General features: G+C 51.7%; 1 protein-coding gene across 3 annotated transcripts in view; it reads right to left on the bottom strand.

The window, feature by feature from the left end:
* LOC144936802 (NEDD4-like E3 ubiquitin-protein ligase WWP2) overlaps positions 1–18,278 on the bottom strand; it is a 25,086-nt gene extending 6,808 nt beyond the window's left edge. For 2 of the 3 annotated variants that reach the window (XR_013637483.1, XM_078863959.1), the window contains exons 1-19: positions 18,176–18,278; positions 13,045–13,149; positions 10,620–10,770; positions 10,121–10,245; positions 8,946–9,089; positions 8,410–8,548; positions 7,700–7,887; positions 6,880–7,015; positions 6,369–6,464; positions 5,619–5,793; positions 4,386–4,440; positions 3,553–3,658; positions 3,144–3,278; positions 2,823–2,895; positions 2,212–2,283; positions 1,850–1,938; positions 1,163–1,322; positions 768–901; positions 196–336 (exon numbers count right to left, since the gene is read on the bottom strand). Coding sequence is in view for 2 of the 3 variants with exons in the window: in XM_078863959.1 (XP_078720085.1) it covers positions 196–336; positions 768–901; positions 1,163–1,322; positions 1,850–1,938; positions 2,212–2,283; positions 2,823–2,895; positions 3,144–3,278; positions 3,553–3,658; positions 4,386–4,440; positions 5,619–5,793; positions 6,369–6,464; positions 6,880–7,015; positions 7,700–7,887; positions 8,410–8,548; positions 8,946–9,089; positions 10,121–10,245; positions 10,620–10,770; positions 13,045–13,114 (2,189 nt within the window). In the remaining variant the exon portion in view is untranslated. The remainder of the gene's footprint in view (positions 1–195; positions 337–767; positions 902–1,162; positions 1,323–1,849; positions 1,939–2,211; positions 2,284–2,822; positions 2,896–3,143; positions 3,279–3,552; positions 3,659–4,385; positions 4,441–5,618; positions 5,794–6,368; positions 6,465–6,879; positions 7,016–7,699; positions 7,888–8,409; positions 8,549–8,945; positions 9,090–10,120; positions 10,246–10,619; positions 10,771–13,044; positions 13,150–18,175) is intronic. The other variant, XM_078863960.1, reaches the window with a different exon arrangement.

Here is an 18,278-nt window from a genome sequence, read left to right as displayed (position 1 = left end):
TAAGGTTGGAAACGAAGATGCACTTCCATGGCCCTCAGCTACTCCTTTAACGTTCTGCAGAAATCTAATTTAAGGGGTAAACGCAATTTATTCACCAGAGTTAAACTCGTGGCAATATTCTCATCGACAGTATCAGGACGACAAGCTAATTGGCCTCATCATCGGTAGGCACAGCCCTCGTCACGGCCGCCTCACCCGATGTACTCCTCCTTGTTCTCCTCCGTGACGAGGACGTCGCTGCCGTCTGGCTTGAGGTCGTGCGAGCTGACCTTGCCGAGCAGCTCCATGTCCACGGAGAAGAACATCTCCAGGCCACACTCCTCGATGTTGTTGTCCCTGCGCGGCACGCAATCGAGCGGGCGGTTAGCAGAGCCGGGCAAAATCGTCCGACGTCCCTTCAAGTGAACTGAACGTTGCATCGCGTGACCTCAACATTCAAGTGACCCTGACCTTGACGATGCCGGAGTGACCGCTGTTACAAAGCAACCTTCGGCGCCGGCTGAGGCTATCGGTGTGGAAAATGCCCACCGCGAAGCGGCTTGGCACTCCACACACACACACAGAGGCATACTTTGAAAAATATTTGTTAAGTAATGAAACTTTTTTTAAAATTCTGTTAAGCCTCATCGACACCTCGTGAAGGTACGTGAGCCGTTGTGCACTGGCGCAGTGCGTCTTTGACAAGGCCATCATGAGCCCCCGACTCAACCCACGGTCGATACCACAGAAGTAGCAAGTGGAGACAAGGAGCGGGAGGAGGGCATCACCTGAGCCAGATGAGGGAGTTGTAGAACTCGGGATCGATCGACTCCAGGTCCTTGATGGTAAGCTTCTTGTTAAGCATGCGTTTGTAAAAGGGCAGCGAGAAGCCCGTGTCGATAAACTTGCCGTGGTACAGGGCCTGCGGGGGGCAGCACGGGGCAGCACGGATCGACGTGAGCAGTGAGCGAACACAGCGATTGCAGTTGAAATAAAAATAGTCTTTACACTTTCTGGCAATAAAGCAAGTGTAAGAGGTTCAATCCCCAAATAGATGCCTATTGCAAGGCATCAAGTCAGCATTAACCACTGGCAAAAATGTCCCAGAGATACGAAGAAGCAAGCTGTGGGGGTGGCAGTAACCGCGAGCATGCGGGCCGTCGTGCAGGTCATTGCTAGTCACCATGGCGATGAAGCGGCCGATGAAGCGGAAGTAGGCGAGGTGGTCGGGGTTGATGCTTGAGGCCGGGTTGATCTGCAGGCAGTAGTTGTTCTTGCCCGCGTACTCAAACAGGCAGTACATGGGGTTGAGCACCTCGTGCGAAAGCAGGAAGAACCACTCCCTGCTCGCCGACATCAGCGCAGAGGGGGGCGGGGGACAGGCGGGGAGCGACGCCGTCAGGGTGGAAGACGCCGGTGGGGTGGGGACTAACGGCACGCGGAGCTCGATACGGACCGCGACTTCTTTTCAAAGGGCCTGCCGCGACGTGAGGCCAACCCACTTTGAATTGGCCCCGAAAATCCTTTAAATATATATAAACGATATTCTATAACCGGTGCTGTGCGCATCTTTGCTCGTAGCACCAGTAACAAAGGGACCCATAACATCGCTGAGAGACCAATGACTGCCTCTCTCTTACATAACATGCAGCGTCTTGAATTTGAGATGCTATACAACTCCACAATATAACGGTTTTGTTAATCATACTCAACACCTCATGGCTGCTCACCGACCTCAAACAACACCAATACACAACGGTGCACACTCATGTGTCCCCGGCCTCGTACGTGCACACCCGCACACGCACCCACACAACGGGCACACACAACCACCACCCCGATCTCCCCACACCAGCGCCACGGTAAGTACCTTGCGGGCCCCCCGTAGTCCAATCCCTCCTCTCCCCGAAAAATTACGTAGAGCCGCCTCCTCAGGTCGTAGGCCTTCATGTTCATTATCTGCGGGGGAAACGCTCCCATCCATGTTACAGGGCACTCATCACCGCGGGGGGGTGTGGAGGGTGGGGGGCAGGGGGTGTGGTGGTGGAGGGGGTGGGGGGGCTCACAAGGCAACCAGCACACCACATCCGGAGGACCTCTCACTGTCACCGTGGCTAATACCACCTGTCAAATTGCGTACCACTCTACCACTCTTTTTAAAGATATGAAGCCTTGAGTGTAGCAAGCGTTGGCGATGGGCAGCCAGGTAGTGGAGGAGAGGTATGAGCTCACCTGGTTGTAGGAGTCTTCGAACAGCGTTTGCCGAGTGACGCTGATCTTCACGTGGCTGGGAAGCGCGTTCGACTGCGGGCAGGAGAGAGAACTCTGTTGCGTTACACCACGGAGAGGAGCCCCCAACTCAACCTGCTCCTTCCCCAAACCCTGGTCTACTCTCATCTGGACTTGCACGCACACAAACAGCCCTTTTGTCCATCCACTGCTGGGGGAAATCCTCCCAACAATGGGGGCTATTTGACCATACTTCATCTCGCCAGTGTGGGTCGGTGAAGGCATGGAGCAAAGCAATCGCTTTTGCTGCACTGCCCTCTAACTGCCCACCGTGTAGCCCCCCCCCCCCCCAACCTCTAACAACCTGCAGTACATAGTGGTCACCCATCAAAGCGCTGTCCAGGTATAAACTGCTGAGCTGCCGCGATGTGACGAGGTCTGCTGCATTGCGGGTGATTTTATCGTAGGCTAATTTGCGAACCTGATGTGCAGATTGTGTCAATCTCAACTGTACGATTTGGTAATTCCCGAGTGTACGGCTTGTCGTATCATACACGTCGACGACTTCATACACGTCGGTCGCGCGAGCACCGAGGGTTGGGACGAAGGCCTACCTGGCAGAGGTAGCGGAACTGTCCGAGCTTCCACCTGAAGCTCCTCTCGTAAGCGATGGGATCACCCTTCCCGCTGGGAGACACGCATACACACGGGGACACACAGGGGCCGTAAGCTGAACGGACATTTCGACCAGCAACGTGTCCCACGTGTCGGGTAGAATTCCAAACTGTGGGTGGGACTGTAGGAAATGGGAAGCAATGTGGGCACCAAAGTGGCAATGCTGCAGACAGGTATAGGATCAAGCGAAGCGGGTGGGATGGGATCAAGAGGGAGCATGTGGGGAGCCGCTGTGTGTGTTTGGGGGTCGCCGTTTTTACCCGGCAGCTTTGGCGCCGGGCCGGGGGTCCTGGAAGGTGGTGGTGCGCATGGTGTGGTCCACAAAGTAGCGCACTCCCTCGTTGGTGAAGCGCGTCTCCCACCCATCGGGCAGCGGCTCCTCGCTCAGAACGCAGCTGTGGGACGGCGCGTGGACGGGAAAGGCAGACAAAGCAGGGAAGGACAGCAGACGGACACACACAGAGTGACAGATTCACAGAGAGCGGTTCAAATGTTACTGGAGTGAAACACGGAGCTGTCCGTTCACGCGTTATGGTGTTAAGGTGTGCGAGTATTGTGCTGTTAAGGCGTGAGAAGTTGTGTTGTTAAGGCGTGCGAGCGTTGCGTTGCACGGCGTGTGAGTGTACGTGTGCGCGCGGTGCATGCGTGCGTGTGCGTGCGCGTGCGTACGTCGGGGCCTGGGCGGCGTACCCCTGCGTTCGCGGGTCCTCCCACTGGGTCGTCCGTGTGTTGTGGTTCACGAAGTACATGCGCCCGCCTTGCTCTATCCGCTTTTCTACGCGAGCACACGCACGTGCGCTCAGAAGGGCATTTCACAGATCATGTCGCTATGCCGCTGAAACCTACGACTGCGAGGGGGCACGGGGGCAGGCCGAATCACTGCGTCCACGCTCCCAGCGCACGACACGCCTGCTGAGAGAGGCCGGGCTGCAACGTTTTACGCGAGTAGGAGACTGAACAGATGCGTTTGGGATTTTCTTCACATTGGCGATGATGAGTGGGGAGTGATATCTTAGCCGGTCCTGGCCCAGGAGCACCCCCCCCCCTACCTTCATCAACCCACACTGAGCAGCGTGGTGAGAAACGGTCAAACAACCACCATGACCAACACAGTGTGGGAACGTCCCCATCAAGCAGCGGATCGACAGAAGACTTTCACTGCGAGTGGACGTCAAGACGTCATCACGGCCAAAGCTGTTGATGCCACCGCGCTCTGCTAGCAACGCTCTCTACCGGTGCAGAGGGGGTCATTATATTATTATAAACACGATAAATAATGCCACAACTTGCAATCAATAACAGTTACACAACATCTGAACGAGAACAAACTCACCGGAACTTTGTCCTCCGATCGTTAAAAGAATTGCAATGTTTACTCTCCATTATTGTTTTACTTTCCCCCATTCATTAACACACACGCGTTGTACAATCAATGTCGTTATCTTCAGAAAGATTTAGCCAATTTTTACGGTCCGACGTTATCCTTGCGGGTGCACATTTACCCCATCCAGAGGGCAGGGCACCCAGGGGGTCGTTTTCTGTCGGCAAACCTCCGGTCTGAAACGAGGAAACAATGCCAGGTCATTTGCACCCACGCCCGGCAACAACCCCCCCCCCACCCCAACTCACGTTGAGCGTCCCGGCGACAACAAAACAATCGCGACGGCGGCAGTCGAGGGCGCGACGGCCCAACTACTGCGCGCGCTGCAGCCGGTTCCGACACTCGCACACACGCACGCACGCATACGCACAGTCCCGGCTACGCGCGGCACGGGCCATGCCGACCGAGAGAGACGGCGCCGCAGATCCCTGGTGGGTTCCGACGAGCACGCTCCTCAAGGTGCCGTGAGTTTACCGGCGAATGCGTTGGGCTGTTCGCAGGCTCGTGTACGGAGACAATTGAGTTTTACGGACAAAACGGCTCACGTGCTGATCTGATCGCACGTTCATTTTACGTACGAAACGCCAAAAGGCGACAGGTGGATCTCAGAGGATAGCTCTGTGATATCCACTTCTGTGGGAAGGTCTCTAACGCAAAGGAATGCACTGCTCTGTGAGAGACCCGAATGTATACTTAGTCTCGTGATATATATCAGACCCCAGAATTGGGATAAAATTGTGGAATTTTTTGTTTTCTTCAAACGATAAAATAACATATGTAAAGATGATATGCAAGTCCAAATGATATCCTATACATTATACTGGTAGGAACGAAGTGAACCAGCCTACAAGAGATTATATCGTCTGTCCGTCCGTCCGATGTCCGATTAGGTGTAGCAACATCGCCCCCTACTGCAAACACTTGGCAGGACCCTACAAAAACCTTTAGACTCAGTGAGGCTTTCCTGGCTAAACAAGTGTAACATTCCCTTATAATTCCCTGAGATAGTTTTTAATTAAAACATTTAAATTAAAAATTAACTCACAGCGGCCTAAAGCCTACAGCTAGGCCTAAAGCCTAGAACTAGGCCTCAAACTCTCCCTTCGTATCGTACCCCCGCCATTTCATTTTATTATAGCCATTCATTTGTTCGTTCCTACCAGCCCACCCCGCAGGGACCTGTTATAAACAGCATGCTGGGCAGGCAGGCAGGCAGGCGAGTGAGAGAGAACCAAGACAGCGAGGAAGAGAATGAGGAGTGAGACCGCGAGTGAGATGGTAGCGAGTGAGATCACGAGTAAGGGAGCCCCCGCCTGTGAGTGGGCGAGTTGGTGGGAGAACGAGCGGCTGGCACCTGGAAGAGGAAGCGTTGGTTGAAGAGCTGCATGGCTCCCTGCAGCTGGTTGCGCTGCGACTGCCACTGCTCGAAGTTGCGCACCGACTCGGTGGTGGGCCGCTGCCACGTGGTGGTGCGTGTGTTGTGGTCCACGTAGTACACGCGCCCGCGCACGTCCACACGCCGCTCCCAGCTGCCGCCACCACCGGGGTGGCGGGGGCAACAACGCACACAGAGCCACGTCTACGCTGGGAGCCTTAGTCAGCCATGACAGGGTGCATCACCAACACACACACCCAACACTCGCCCAAGAACAAACATGCCCCAATACACACACTCGCATGGCAATAAGCACAAAGATCCCCTGTATGACCTTAAAGACTACTGTGCTGTTAGCGAGCACCTCTAATAAGGTCTAAACGGCGCACGAGGAGCTGGTGTGGCTAGCACCACACCCAGCCAACTTTGCCTCCCCGATACCTGGTACAATGTGTTTATACATTGCACTAGGTACTCATGTAAGGCTGAGTTTATGGAAGAGAGTCCCAGAACCAGTTCAGAAAGTCACCACTCATGTTAACCATTACCTGAACATTACTCGTCGCTGGGTCTCAGTGCAGTGCAAAAACTTCTACAATCTTGTTGCCCAACACACACGCACTCAACATACACACCCCAACACACACCCCTTAACACAAACCTCACCACGCATCCCAACACACAAATACACAAATGAGCGCATCAATAAAAGCGGGTAACGGGCCCTACCCGGGCGGTAGCGGCTGCGGCCGCTCCCACGTCGTCGTCTTGGTGTTGTGATCCACAAAGTAAAGTCGGCCATGGGGGTCGGCTCGCTGCTCCCACCTTGCAGCACACGGTGGTCGGGGGGTTGGGGGGGGGCACAGCCGGTCAACGCAGTCGCCCCACAATGCGTAACGTCACCACCCCAAAGGGTGGCACAGTAGGATTTCCACAATGTAAATTTTTCACAAAATTACGACGAATATTGTGATATAATTTTCCCAATAATCTGTAATTGTAATTCACAATGCTACTGCATTGCAGTTCGCTCGAAATAAGCCTGGATAAGTTAGAAAATCGTGAGAACTTTACAATAAGTAATGCTGATAATGCAAATGATGTCAGTTACATAAGAGACAAATAATTTGATGAACTACTACTCCATTGCTTCACAAGCAACGAAAATCGGAAGGAACGATATTTTGCAAAAAACGGACAATACAATTATCGTGGACCCTGATGCAGTGGGACGTCTTACCCCGGCGGAAGCGGCGTTTGGTCCTGGCCCTGCAAGTCGGGCGGCGCGGAAGACGCGGGGGAGGGGGCTGAAGGAGGCGCGGGCAAAGGGACAGCGCCAGCAGCGGCTGTGGCGCAGGCGACCGCAGCCGTTCCCACTGTTGCCGACAGACAAGAGGAAGAGATTGCATATCATGAAAACACGTCGTCATTTCCCACCAATTTTATCCCGGTTGTGAAACAACAAATCGATTTGGATCTCTCGGAGCAGTGCAAACCTTCCCATGAAGTGAATATCACTGAACTACCACTGAGATCCCTTCAAGTAGCCTGGTCCATCAGTAGAGGGCAGCACCTTTACACCTACTCTGCCGTACGAGCGTAATGTTCGTCGCGTGACGTTCAACCCGATATTTTAAATTCTCAGACCTGAAATTTGTCCAAATTCGGTGCAGAACCAAATGTAGTGTGAATGTTGATTTTGTGCAGTTCTTGGTGTCCGGGGTGACACCATCAACTCACTTGCATTTGAGAACCTGGTTTAATCTCAAGAGGCTGAAACCAGGATTCGTACCCAAGCTGTCAGCGGTGCCAACTCAGCCCTCTGACCCCTAAATCACCCAGTGGGTGTTTAACAGACTATATCAACAGTGGACTAGATAAACCATAGACTATAATAACAGCGGATAGGTCAACTTTAGTGTTCATACAGCTGCAGCACAGCAATCTTTGACCTCTGAGCCACCCAGCCATCTTCGTGGAATACATAACGAAAGAGAAGCCGCCAGTGTGCGTTTGCAAGCGGGGTGCTGGCGGACGAACCGTGTGCCCGGCACGCTTACCGGTGCCGTTGGCCTGCACGGTGGGGGCCGGCGGCGCGGGCGGCGGTGGCCGGCGCGGGCGCGGGTTGCTGCGGCTGCCCGAGGGCCCGGCCTCCCCATTGCCGTTCACCCCCAACTCCACCATGGAGAGGCGGGCGTGGGTACTGTCCCCTGACGCCTCGCCCGCTCGTGAAGGGTCCACCTCGGATCTGCCGCGACGAGCGGACAGCAGGCGTCAGGAGGTATCGGTTGGCATCGTGACGCATTCGAAGTTATTGGGAAGTAGATTTCCTGACGTCAGGCAGCACGAGCAGTGCCACCTCCATGTGCAAGTGTTGAGCAACACAAGTGATCATATGATGTTGATACCAGTGTCCAGGTCATACGTGTAGAAAAACATTGAAGGACGGTGTCGAGTCGTAGATCGTGTTTATAAAATAAACAAATATCCACACAGTCCCCAATGTCGATGGACAGTAAACCTTCAGCTGGGTCAGGTGCATTCAACCCAGTGAGCAAACTAAGTGAGGTGCTCTGTGAACATGAGCAGCTGCGGCCATGGCTGAGGGCGCGGTCGAGGTCGTTTAAACGTCGAGGTCACGCGAGTCAACGCTGACGTCGTTGAAAGCGACCCGAGACAACGTTGATAATAAGATCCAACGCGTAAGCGCTTGGGTCACGGCGCGGACGCGAGCGGGGAGGGTCGCTCCGGGGTAGGGGAGGCCGCTTACTTGGGTCTGGGCCGCGCGGAGGTGGGGACCGGGGGGGGCGTCTGCGAGGAACGCTCCGGGCTCGTGTCGGAGGGGGGGCTGTCGGGCTCCTTGTCCTCTCCCGCGTGGCTCACGTCCCCGTTCTTCAGCGCAGCGGCCACTGAGACAGCACAACGACACCCTCCCTCGTGTCACACGAGAGCAAGTCACAACCCCGGTCAGAGGCAGAGCGTCACCCTCGCACCAACGCAAGTCCCCGTGCAATTTGACTTTATATGAATGACCCAAGTGATGAGAGTCACGGACCAGGAAATCCAGCGAGGGGTCTGGAGGGCAGTATCAGAGTGCTATTGGAACATCACACGGAGAGCATAGTAGACAAACGTGCAGACACACCAAAGGCAGATGGGTAAGATAAGAGGGGGGAAGATAGGGAAGGGGTCGACATGAAAGGATAGGGGACAGGAGGGGTGAGAAGAGGAGCGGAGGGTAGAGGATGTCAGTGGAGGGAGGACGGGAGTGGAGCGGCGAGGACGGGAGAGAGAAGTGTCGCGCACCCTCCGTGTCGCCGCTGTCCGTGCCCACGCACAGGGCGGCCATGTCGACCGTCATGGCATCGAGGCACACCTCCAGCTCGTCGACCGGGCTGCGCACCTTGCCGTTCTCGGCCGTCAGCGGCAGCTTGCAGCACACGTTCTCCACTAGGGGGGGGGGCGCGTGGAAAGGGGGGCACACCGGGGGAAGGGGGAGTGGTAGGAGCAGATGAAAAACGTAAACGCATAAAACACAACGCTGAATGCCTCTTGAGTTTTCGAAATGACGGCAGACAAGTCCTGATTGCAAGATTTTGCCATTTGGCGCTTTACTTGTGATTTGACATTCAGTCACTTTCTCAAAAAAAAAAAGTAATCATACACACATGCGCTGGTTTTTACCCAGATAATCGGATTAGTTGTGAGTCTAAACACCGCTATGAATCGGTAAAAATTGCCACTTTTAAAACCTGCAATGAGTATAATTGCCCATAATCTGAGCTTTTTAACTACAAACGTAGGAAACTGAATATACAAATAAACAGCAAGGTGTCAGCATAATAAACCAGTTTCTTGAGTTATTGTGCGAAGCGCGACGTCATCGGGCAGGCGCAGGAAAGCCCCCTGTGAACCCTGGGAGCTTTACTTCTGTTAACCCACCATTTGTTGTGTTGTGGGCAAGGTATCCAAGCGACCGTGTCTAAACTTTCCACCCAGGACCCCTGTTTTCCTCTAATTATTCGGTTGGGTCTCCCCTCCCCTTCCTACCCTGTGCCCATTCCCTCCTCCTCAGACTCCGCTTATCAACAAAGCGGCGGCGTTCCACGTGAATGATAGGGTGGCCCTGGGTTTTAAGATGAAACTCCACTCTCTGGACATCGCTGCCACCACCACCAATCTGGTGGTCCCCATGATGAGGAATCCTATCATCAGCACCGCCACCCACCACCACCATTATAAAACTCCGCCAATGTCACCACCGTCACCACCACCACCACGACCACCACCACCATACTACTGCCACCAACACTTGCTGCCATTGTTACCACTGCTTCCAGCACCACCATCATCCACCACCATTAACGCCACAACCATCACCGCCGCCAACACCAAAATCACCATCGCCACCACAAACACCACCACCCACCACTACCGCAACCATCATTGCCACCTCCGCTGCCGCTGCTGCCGCTACGTACGTCTGCCGTGATTTTCAAGCAGCTCCTTGTGGATGTCGACGACAGCACGGCCCAGGAGGGAGTTGTTCTTGAGCGGGTAGTATGCCCACACACGGAACTCCAGCCGGCTCGTGGGCGCCGCCATGCTGCGGGCAACAGGGCGCCAGTTTATCATCATTATCATCGTCGGCCATGATCAATCCACTGCTGGATGAAGGCATCCCCAAGTCACCCCTGAGCCAGATTCAGATGTCTCGGGGGAGGCCAGCGTAGCACGGTTTTGGTTCCAGCTCGGCTTAGAAAACCATCTGTACCATGAGGACCCTGTGCTAACTTGGAATCAGAATATGTATTTATATTGAAGAAATCCGATGAGCTATAAGGGGTTTTAATGGTTCGTGTCGGTATAAACAGAAGTCACAACAGGCTTCATCGGGCCGGCGACGGTGGTCCCCGCGGCATCGCTGGTCGGCAGCGGCACGGCCACCAGCGGGGCTGGGCGAAGCATGCGTGCGCTTACACGGTGAAGTGCTCGGACCACTGAGGGTTGGGAGAGAAGCTCTGCTTCTCCGTCTTCTTGGAGGTGTCCACCTGCCCGTCCACCAGCAGCTCCACGTAGGGGTTGCCGCCGATGAGGCTCCGCTTCACGCCGTGAAGTCGGGCGCTCACCACTGCCGGCAGAGGCGGGCACACAATAACAAACATTCCCGTGATAGCCTCAGCAAGCTGTTGGGGTGAGCGCCGATAGCGAGCACCTATGCGGGACAACACGGCGCACGAGGGGGTGGTGTGACCCAGCAGGCTGCCGTTGTCTCTTCAGTGCGAACGATCAGTAAATGTTGAATATAAAAAAATCAAACAATTTCATCATATGGATAAAGACGATGACAATCCAAAAGCAAGGTTACAGAGGGAGGGGTGGAAAGCAGGAGAAAAAAGGATGACAAAACCTGAGTGTAGCCGGCGCGATCGGGACACTGAGCATGACTACAATGGTAGGACCAGTTAAGGGAGCCCAAGGTCACGATCCTTGGACAAAATTATTACACCAGAAGATGCCAGAAGATCAGTACTGATCTAACAAGAAATACAGTGGAGAACGAACACTTACATTTGATGCAGCATGTCATGGGTATAATTGCATACTATTTGTAATTGTAATAAGTGGTGCAGTGCAATAATAACTTATGCTACCTGAATGTCAGGTTGCTGACGTAAGTCACACGAAGAATTAAGAGTCTTTAACCTCGCTCACTGACTATTTGTTATAAAATTATACGATTACTAGAAAACTGTATGAAAGGGGGGGAGAAGTGAGGGGGCAAGGTCTGTTTGGTATAATACTCGCCACTGGTGTTAGCTGGGGCAGGGAACCAAACTCTGTTTGGGTTCATTGCATGGTGGTGCTAAAATGATGGGACTTGGTTGGCAGTGGTGCACAAGTCAAAAATATTCATCGTTCACGCCGCCAAATAACTAAAAAACGACCCTGCTTTAGAAAGGAAAATCCCTGAAACCGTCAGCCTGTTTTACAACTTTCTGTTATCAGGAATCGTTCATGAAGAATGTGGTAAGTTGTTTTCATAATTGTTGATTGCGTGATTTCTCCGACCTGGTTGGCTGTGATTTAAGAGACGTGACGGGAGCAAAGGCGCTCAAACATTGCGAGCTACAGTGTGAAACCGCGTACGAGGGGAACTGACTCGCAAAAATATTTGACTCGGTCAACTGGTTTACTACCGCACATGATCGCCAAAGTATGTTTGGCTCTATCTTGGAAAAATTCTCAGCCAAGGCGGTGCGGTCAGGAGGCTGTCAATACGAGCGCTGTACCAGCCCATGAGCTTCCCGCGTCAACACGACGAACGACCACTCGCTTACTGCGCCATAAACAACCACCACCCCTCCACACCCGCATCGCCCATTACGCAACGGTCCATGTGATACACAGACAGGCCTTGCGCAAGGCAACGATGTCTAAAATGCTTTGAGAATATAATGAAAGCATTAAGAAGGTTGCACACTTTTTTTTCGTCAAAAGGCATTTCCACCAAATCTTGCTTACGTGCAAAAGACTTAATTAAATATTCAACACAGACCGAACCTGTCCCGTGCACTACGCACATACCACGCACTCAAAACACAACCAGACGCGCCTCAGGCAATGGGAACGTTGCGCACGGAAACCCGAACACAGTCAGCTTTCCCGTAACCAGGCGAGTCGAGATAAAAACGTTAGCGGCGCCGATTCCTTCCCAGGTACATGAAAAACACTTTATTGTACATTTTGGGAGGCCCCCCTCATCTTGAGCCCCTGTGCAGTTGTATGACTCCCCCCTCCGACTCCTCTCGTCAGACCTGCCTGTCGCCGTGACGCAGAATCGTCGCGTGCGAGAGGCTCAGGTAGCGTCACTGTTGTCATGCCGGAGTGCCCCACCCTCCATGGCACACGGAATTTCCAGGTGACTCACCGTGTGGGGGGGGGAGATGCGATTGGGTTTGCCTCGATAAAAAATTTCACAACACAATATCATGACCATCATTATCGGTCACGATCAATCATCTGTTGGATGAAGGCCTCTCCGCTTAGCACCTACACAAAAGCTGATTTCATCGCTCGATTTCCCCAGTGGACCTCCTCTATCCCCTCCATTCCTTGGCTGCCACTGTCACAATTCTTAACCACCATCCATCTTCCCTCATAAGTCTTATATACAACCAAAGCCCATTTACTTTTCCTACCAGTTTGAATGTTGTCTTTAACCTGTGTATATACTTTAATCCACGTTGGTGGCAGTGCCCACCTGAAACTATGTTTGTTGCGATGTGTAAAAACCATGATATGTTGTAGCACTGGCGTATCGAAATGGGTACCGGCACCCATTTCGGCACTGAGCATGTGTATGCTCAGTGCCGAACCGCGGTGACGTCGCTCGCTCACTCACCGGTGACCTGCAGCTGCGTGCGACCGGGCGAGGCGTTGCTGTCGTTGTGGGGAGGACACGCATTGGCCATATCACCGGCTGCCGTCAGCCGCCAAAAGGGACACCCTGCGGCGAGCAGCACAGGGCAACCACGTCACCAGTTAAATCTTCGACATTGAAAACGCCAACCACGTTACATTTGCAATGCGACCACGAAGTAACCAACGTCTCAGAGCGCAGGAATACAGAGGGAGAATGGGGAGGGACTGGGCAGGGAATGGGTAGAACCGAGCAAGGGAGAGAAAATGTATAAATTAAGGCAGTTTGTAAGAACGGGGGTTGAAGAGGAAGATTTCGAGGCAAGCTTTGAAAGCAGAGAGATAGGACCAGGGGGAGTGGTCTGGGCAGGAACTTCCAGAGGGTGGGGTGCGTCGTAACAACAAAGGCAGGATAGCAGTGGGGTGGCGATGAATGTGGGCAATGCTGCAGGCCATCCGAATACTTGAGTATCTCAAACAAATGCAGCGAAACAAAAACTCACTGTGCGTTTGTTGCGGAGTTTCATGGGGAAAAGCATTTGTAAGCAGAACTGCATCCTCTGCTAAACACACCTGGCAATTCGGCAGCAATTTTAACAAGCCCAGCTGACGATGGGATCCCGACAATTTAAATTGGTTTGACGTTTTCTCACTGAAACAAATGCTGCTGGATAATATTGGTCTGAAAAGCCAATAGGCTGGGATACAGAATGGAGATGTGCCTTTAGTTTAACAGAGCTTATCCCATAGCTACACACCTCGGGACTGTGACAACATTAAACAGGACGCGCCAGATATTGGAAGCTAAGCAGGATTTCAGCCTGGACAGTGCTTGGATGGGTGGCCACAATGTCCAAAACATGCTTCGTAGGCTGCTGCCTGGCTACATGGTGGGTGGTAGAGGGCCGTGTAGCTGCCCTCTGCTGATGTTTATGGTTCCTGCTTTCATAAACCCGCACTCACCAGCGTGGTGAAGTGAGGTCAATCACCCACACGGTATGGGCAAGCCCTCAACCAGCAGTGGATTGACAGAGGGCTTTACGTGTCCGTCACAGGCTGTACGACACAAGCTTGCAGCTTCATTAATAAGGCAGAGTATGCATTAAAGTTTTAGTCACGTCTATCACACGGTGGTCTAGGTGCGCACTTCATCTACCAGAGCCATTTGCCGTTTGGGCTGCATCACTCTTTAAGTTCCTTGTTCAAGTGTGCTATAAGCTTGGGACCACCATGTCATGCGGGCAGCCAGTGGAGCAGTTAAAGCGCACGACGTCGTATGCCGCACATCTCTTCAGACGGTCTGCACTGGCGCTTCACGTCTTGTGTTGTAATCAGACAGCTCACAATTCTCTGCAGATTGATTTATAAACAACCCAGATTAAAAATAGCACTAACTTTGACCGGTTCCACTGAATGGAAACAATTAACATGTTGCAAGCATGCATTTAAAAGCGGCGCCAATGCAGCATATTGATCTATTTTAGAACACGGGTCATATAACTAGCCATTGAGATTACGCATTACAGCAAAACGATTGGAAGCAGCCAAACTGCTTCATAGCAGCAGCAGAAGACTACATAAACACCACATGACCACGAGCAAAACGATTTTTCAATGCACAATGACTGGCTCTGTATACTAACAAAAAACAAAGAGATTTAGTAAAAGATGACTTGTCCTTTTGTAACAAGGCTTGATTTAGTATGTAATACTTAGCTAACCATACAGCGTATTATTCTTGGTTCTTTCGGTAAAGTCACGTAGAAGGGAAACAATTAGAAAAACGCCACTTTTTTCAAATTTTCTTGCTGTGTTTTTCACACCTGATGATGATTGCTTGTGTTGCAGTCGAAACGTTGTGAGGATTTTATTGTTTTATATTTTTATTATTTTATTGTTTCCCTTCTACGTGACTTTACCGAAATAACCAAGAATATGAATCCCTGCAGTCACGAAAGCTTTAAATCAAAATATATAGCTTATTATTTGCATCAGGTGAGATGGATCCTAGCTGATACATGGACATGCACACGGAAAACAAGGTTGATTCAGAAGCCCGCCGTGTTTATAACCTCCTGCGTGATCGTCAAGGTTGGCTGCCTCTCTCACACGTAAACATTAACCTGTGTCTGTGAGGCAGGCTAACCTGCCCTCTTGGACGGCAGCTACTATGGTGACCATGATAGTCTGGCACGAGCTAGGCTGGCACAAGTAGACAAACGAACCAGGACGGGAACTGTAACGCAGGGAACTGGCCAAATATAATTCTTGACCTCATATAAACTCTGTGTGCAAGCCACCTCATGCCCTGCTGTCAACACATTTAGTGTTGTATTACAGATCTCTGTTCCAATAGCCATTGTGTGGTGTGCACAAATCATGAATTAATTAACCTTGTGTTTGGCTGTTAAACTTTGAAGCTAGGGATAATTCAAAAGTCCCGATTGGGGACGGTGCTCATCTTCATATATTTTTCTCTCCAAATTCGAAATAACAAGTTGCATCTCTTCAGTCCCAAAAAACAATCCAAGTGCAGGGTATTCAGCATCAGTACCAAAGTAAAGTGTGACATTATGTAAGTTGTGACTATTTCGTGGGGTTTTTAGTCCATCGGGGAGCATTATATAAACGTTGGGATTTTCATATTTGCTAAAGAAATCCCAGGAATCCCAAGTGCAGTGTGTGCTTCTCGCAGGGGCATGTGCTCGACCGTCGTTTCGTGGCGACGCTAATCTCACGTAGCCACAACGCGGAGACATTTTGCCAGGTTTCCGGGCAGTGAACTCAACCTCTAATAGTATTATAATAATTATCCCCAACAACATCATTCCAGCAATATTTTTGAGGCCCACCAGAGCAATTGCTGCTTGCATGCACTTGCTCAGTTACCCCGCATGTCGGTACTGCTCCACACCCACCTTACTAATCTTTCCCAGACACTGGTTGTTCAGTTATGATTTAAGAATTATAAAATTCCAGGTAGCTTCAGCTGTCTGCCGCCTGATTTATAACGGACGATAGTGCACACCTCTGGCTACAAATACACGTTGTCCCTTTTAGGTAGGTATCTGAAAGCACAAACACAAGGTAAACCGGTAAATCATAACAATGCTTGTTGAGCTCGTTGTGGGTGGGATGGAAGGTACGCATGAATTTAGGGAAGTGGGTAAGGAGATAGCTAGAAATGTATTTATATTGGTAGATTGGATTATAGCGTACAGAGCTACAGATTATACCCATCTGTGAAATATAGCACCTTCATGATAGCCATGAGCTCTAAGAGTGGTGCAAATGTATACATTTGTCTTCTTAAAGAAAAGCACATGGAGAGGTGAGGGTAAGTAGGCAGGCATATATGGGTATGAGTAAAAGTCGGTGGTTGCATAATGAAATGACAAAAATCCATCTGAATGAAATCAAATATTTACAGTACATCAGGCCAAGGCTCCTACATACTGATGTTTTATAACAGCATTTGTTTACACAGGCAACCCCTAGACGGGTTATGACTTGAGAATCTCATAGTCAGGCCCGTGAAACACTGGACATCTGTCAAAAATAACTTCACAGCTCATTGGATTCCTCCAGTCTCAACATCCGAATGCAGGAAAGTTCGTTTTGAGCGTCAGTAAATCTTTGGCAATAACATTATAATAAAAAGTTACAATATGGCATTTGGTAGTAAGTAGACACTAATAATTAAAACTCGACACATGTATTGATACCACTACCTTAAAAGGAAAATATATAATAAGGTATGTGGGTATGTAGGAATTATGTTTAACTAACCAAGCCAGAGCCCAATAACACATATTGCTTTTCAAGACAGACCGGGCAACACGAGCAAGGGTAAATTGTTGAAAAATCAGGTACAAAGATGTTACTGTGGTTTCTTTTTTTGCCGATGAGCCTGGGTTTGGCTCCGGGCCTCGAGCATTTTCAGACGCGACAGCCTTCAATGTGTGTGCCTCGCGTCGGCCAAACACGCGCAGACTTGGCACCGCTACGCGAGGACGAAAGGAGTTCTCTCATTCACAGGAGGAGGCTTCCGAGGGTCACGACCGAGGTCAGACAGCCCCTGCACCTGGTCCTTGCACCAAAACTAGTCAACACTTAGTGCGCCCAATTTATTCCGATCTCGGACGCTGTGTTTGAGCCTGGGTATTATTTTGATGTGAAACAGGCCAGGGGATTCCAGGTACAGAACACCATCGGATACGTGCGGGTTTCTCTGCGTTCTCCGCTTTTCTGCCACATGCCAAACACTAATTTGAACAGAAATGTACAAACCTTAAACGTATTAGGACATTCCTGACGAAATTAAGTCTCAAGACTGGGTGAGGCTTTCCTGGGCGAATTAAAAACATTACTTACTGCCTGGCCAGGCGCCTCGGCCACCTTCGCCAGAAAGACGAAGTTTAATACTTGATGAACAGCGCGAGTCCACCGTCAACCAAGACGCCACCACACGACCGCGACTCCGAACGTGCACACAATCGTACGCGTACCACAGTGTCAGCGCCGAGTGTTTGCTTAGCGCGCTCATAAAACACGCGGCACGACGCTTACGAGGCAGTTCAGAGACGGACATTTTAGTTGAAATCGCGGTTCAGTCCGCGCCTCGCTTGCATGGCACAGACACGACACTAACTACACACACGGCTCTCGTCGAGTAACTTACATGCAGAGCGAGGCTGCGTGTATTTAATTCTAACTTCCGGCACACTGCATCTTAAATACTGTAGCTGGACTGTATCGTAACCTTACATCCGGAACTTTAAAGTATTTTTCTTCTCATTGACGAAGCGTAAAACTCGCGTCGGACACAGCCTCGGGGTGCAGCTACAAGATCACAGCGCCGAATCTCTTAGATCGCGTCTTCCTGTCAGGGGCAAAACATCCCTCACGCGCGCCCCCCCCCGGGGGGGTCTCTCAACCACGGGGCGGGGGGGGCGAGGCGAAGTCTTCCTGGGCGGCCCACTCAGGCAAGACAGTGGGCTTTGGCCTGCACCCGCACGCACTCGCCTGTCCACCAAGCCCCGCGTCGCCGAGCGGCGACGACTGAACCTCGACGCGACGCCCGAGCCCAAGCGTGGGAAGGGAGGCCGTCTCACCGCGGCGGCGCGGAGCGGAGGGGCGGCAGCGGCGGCGAGCGACCTGAGGAGGGTGCGGGTAATGCGCGGGACTCAGCAGCTCGCGGCCGCCATCACGCGTGAC

Source organism: Lampetra fluviatilis, chromosome 17 (genome assembly GCF_964198595.1).
Source record: "Lampetra fluviatilis chromosome 17, kcLamFluv1.1, whole genome shotgun sequence".
NCBI classification, from domain to species: domain Eukaryota; kingdom Metazoa; phylum Chordata; class Hyperoartia; order Petromyzontiformes; family Petromyzontidae; genus Lampetra; species Lampetra fluviatilis.
Note: the sequence above shows the minus strand (reverse complement) of the source record. Positions and strands in the feature narration are given on the sequence as shown.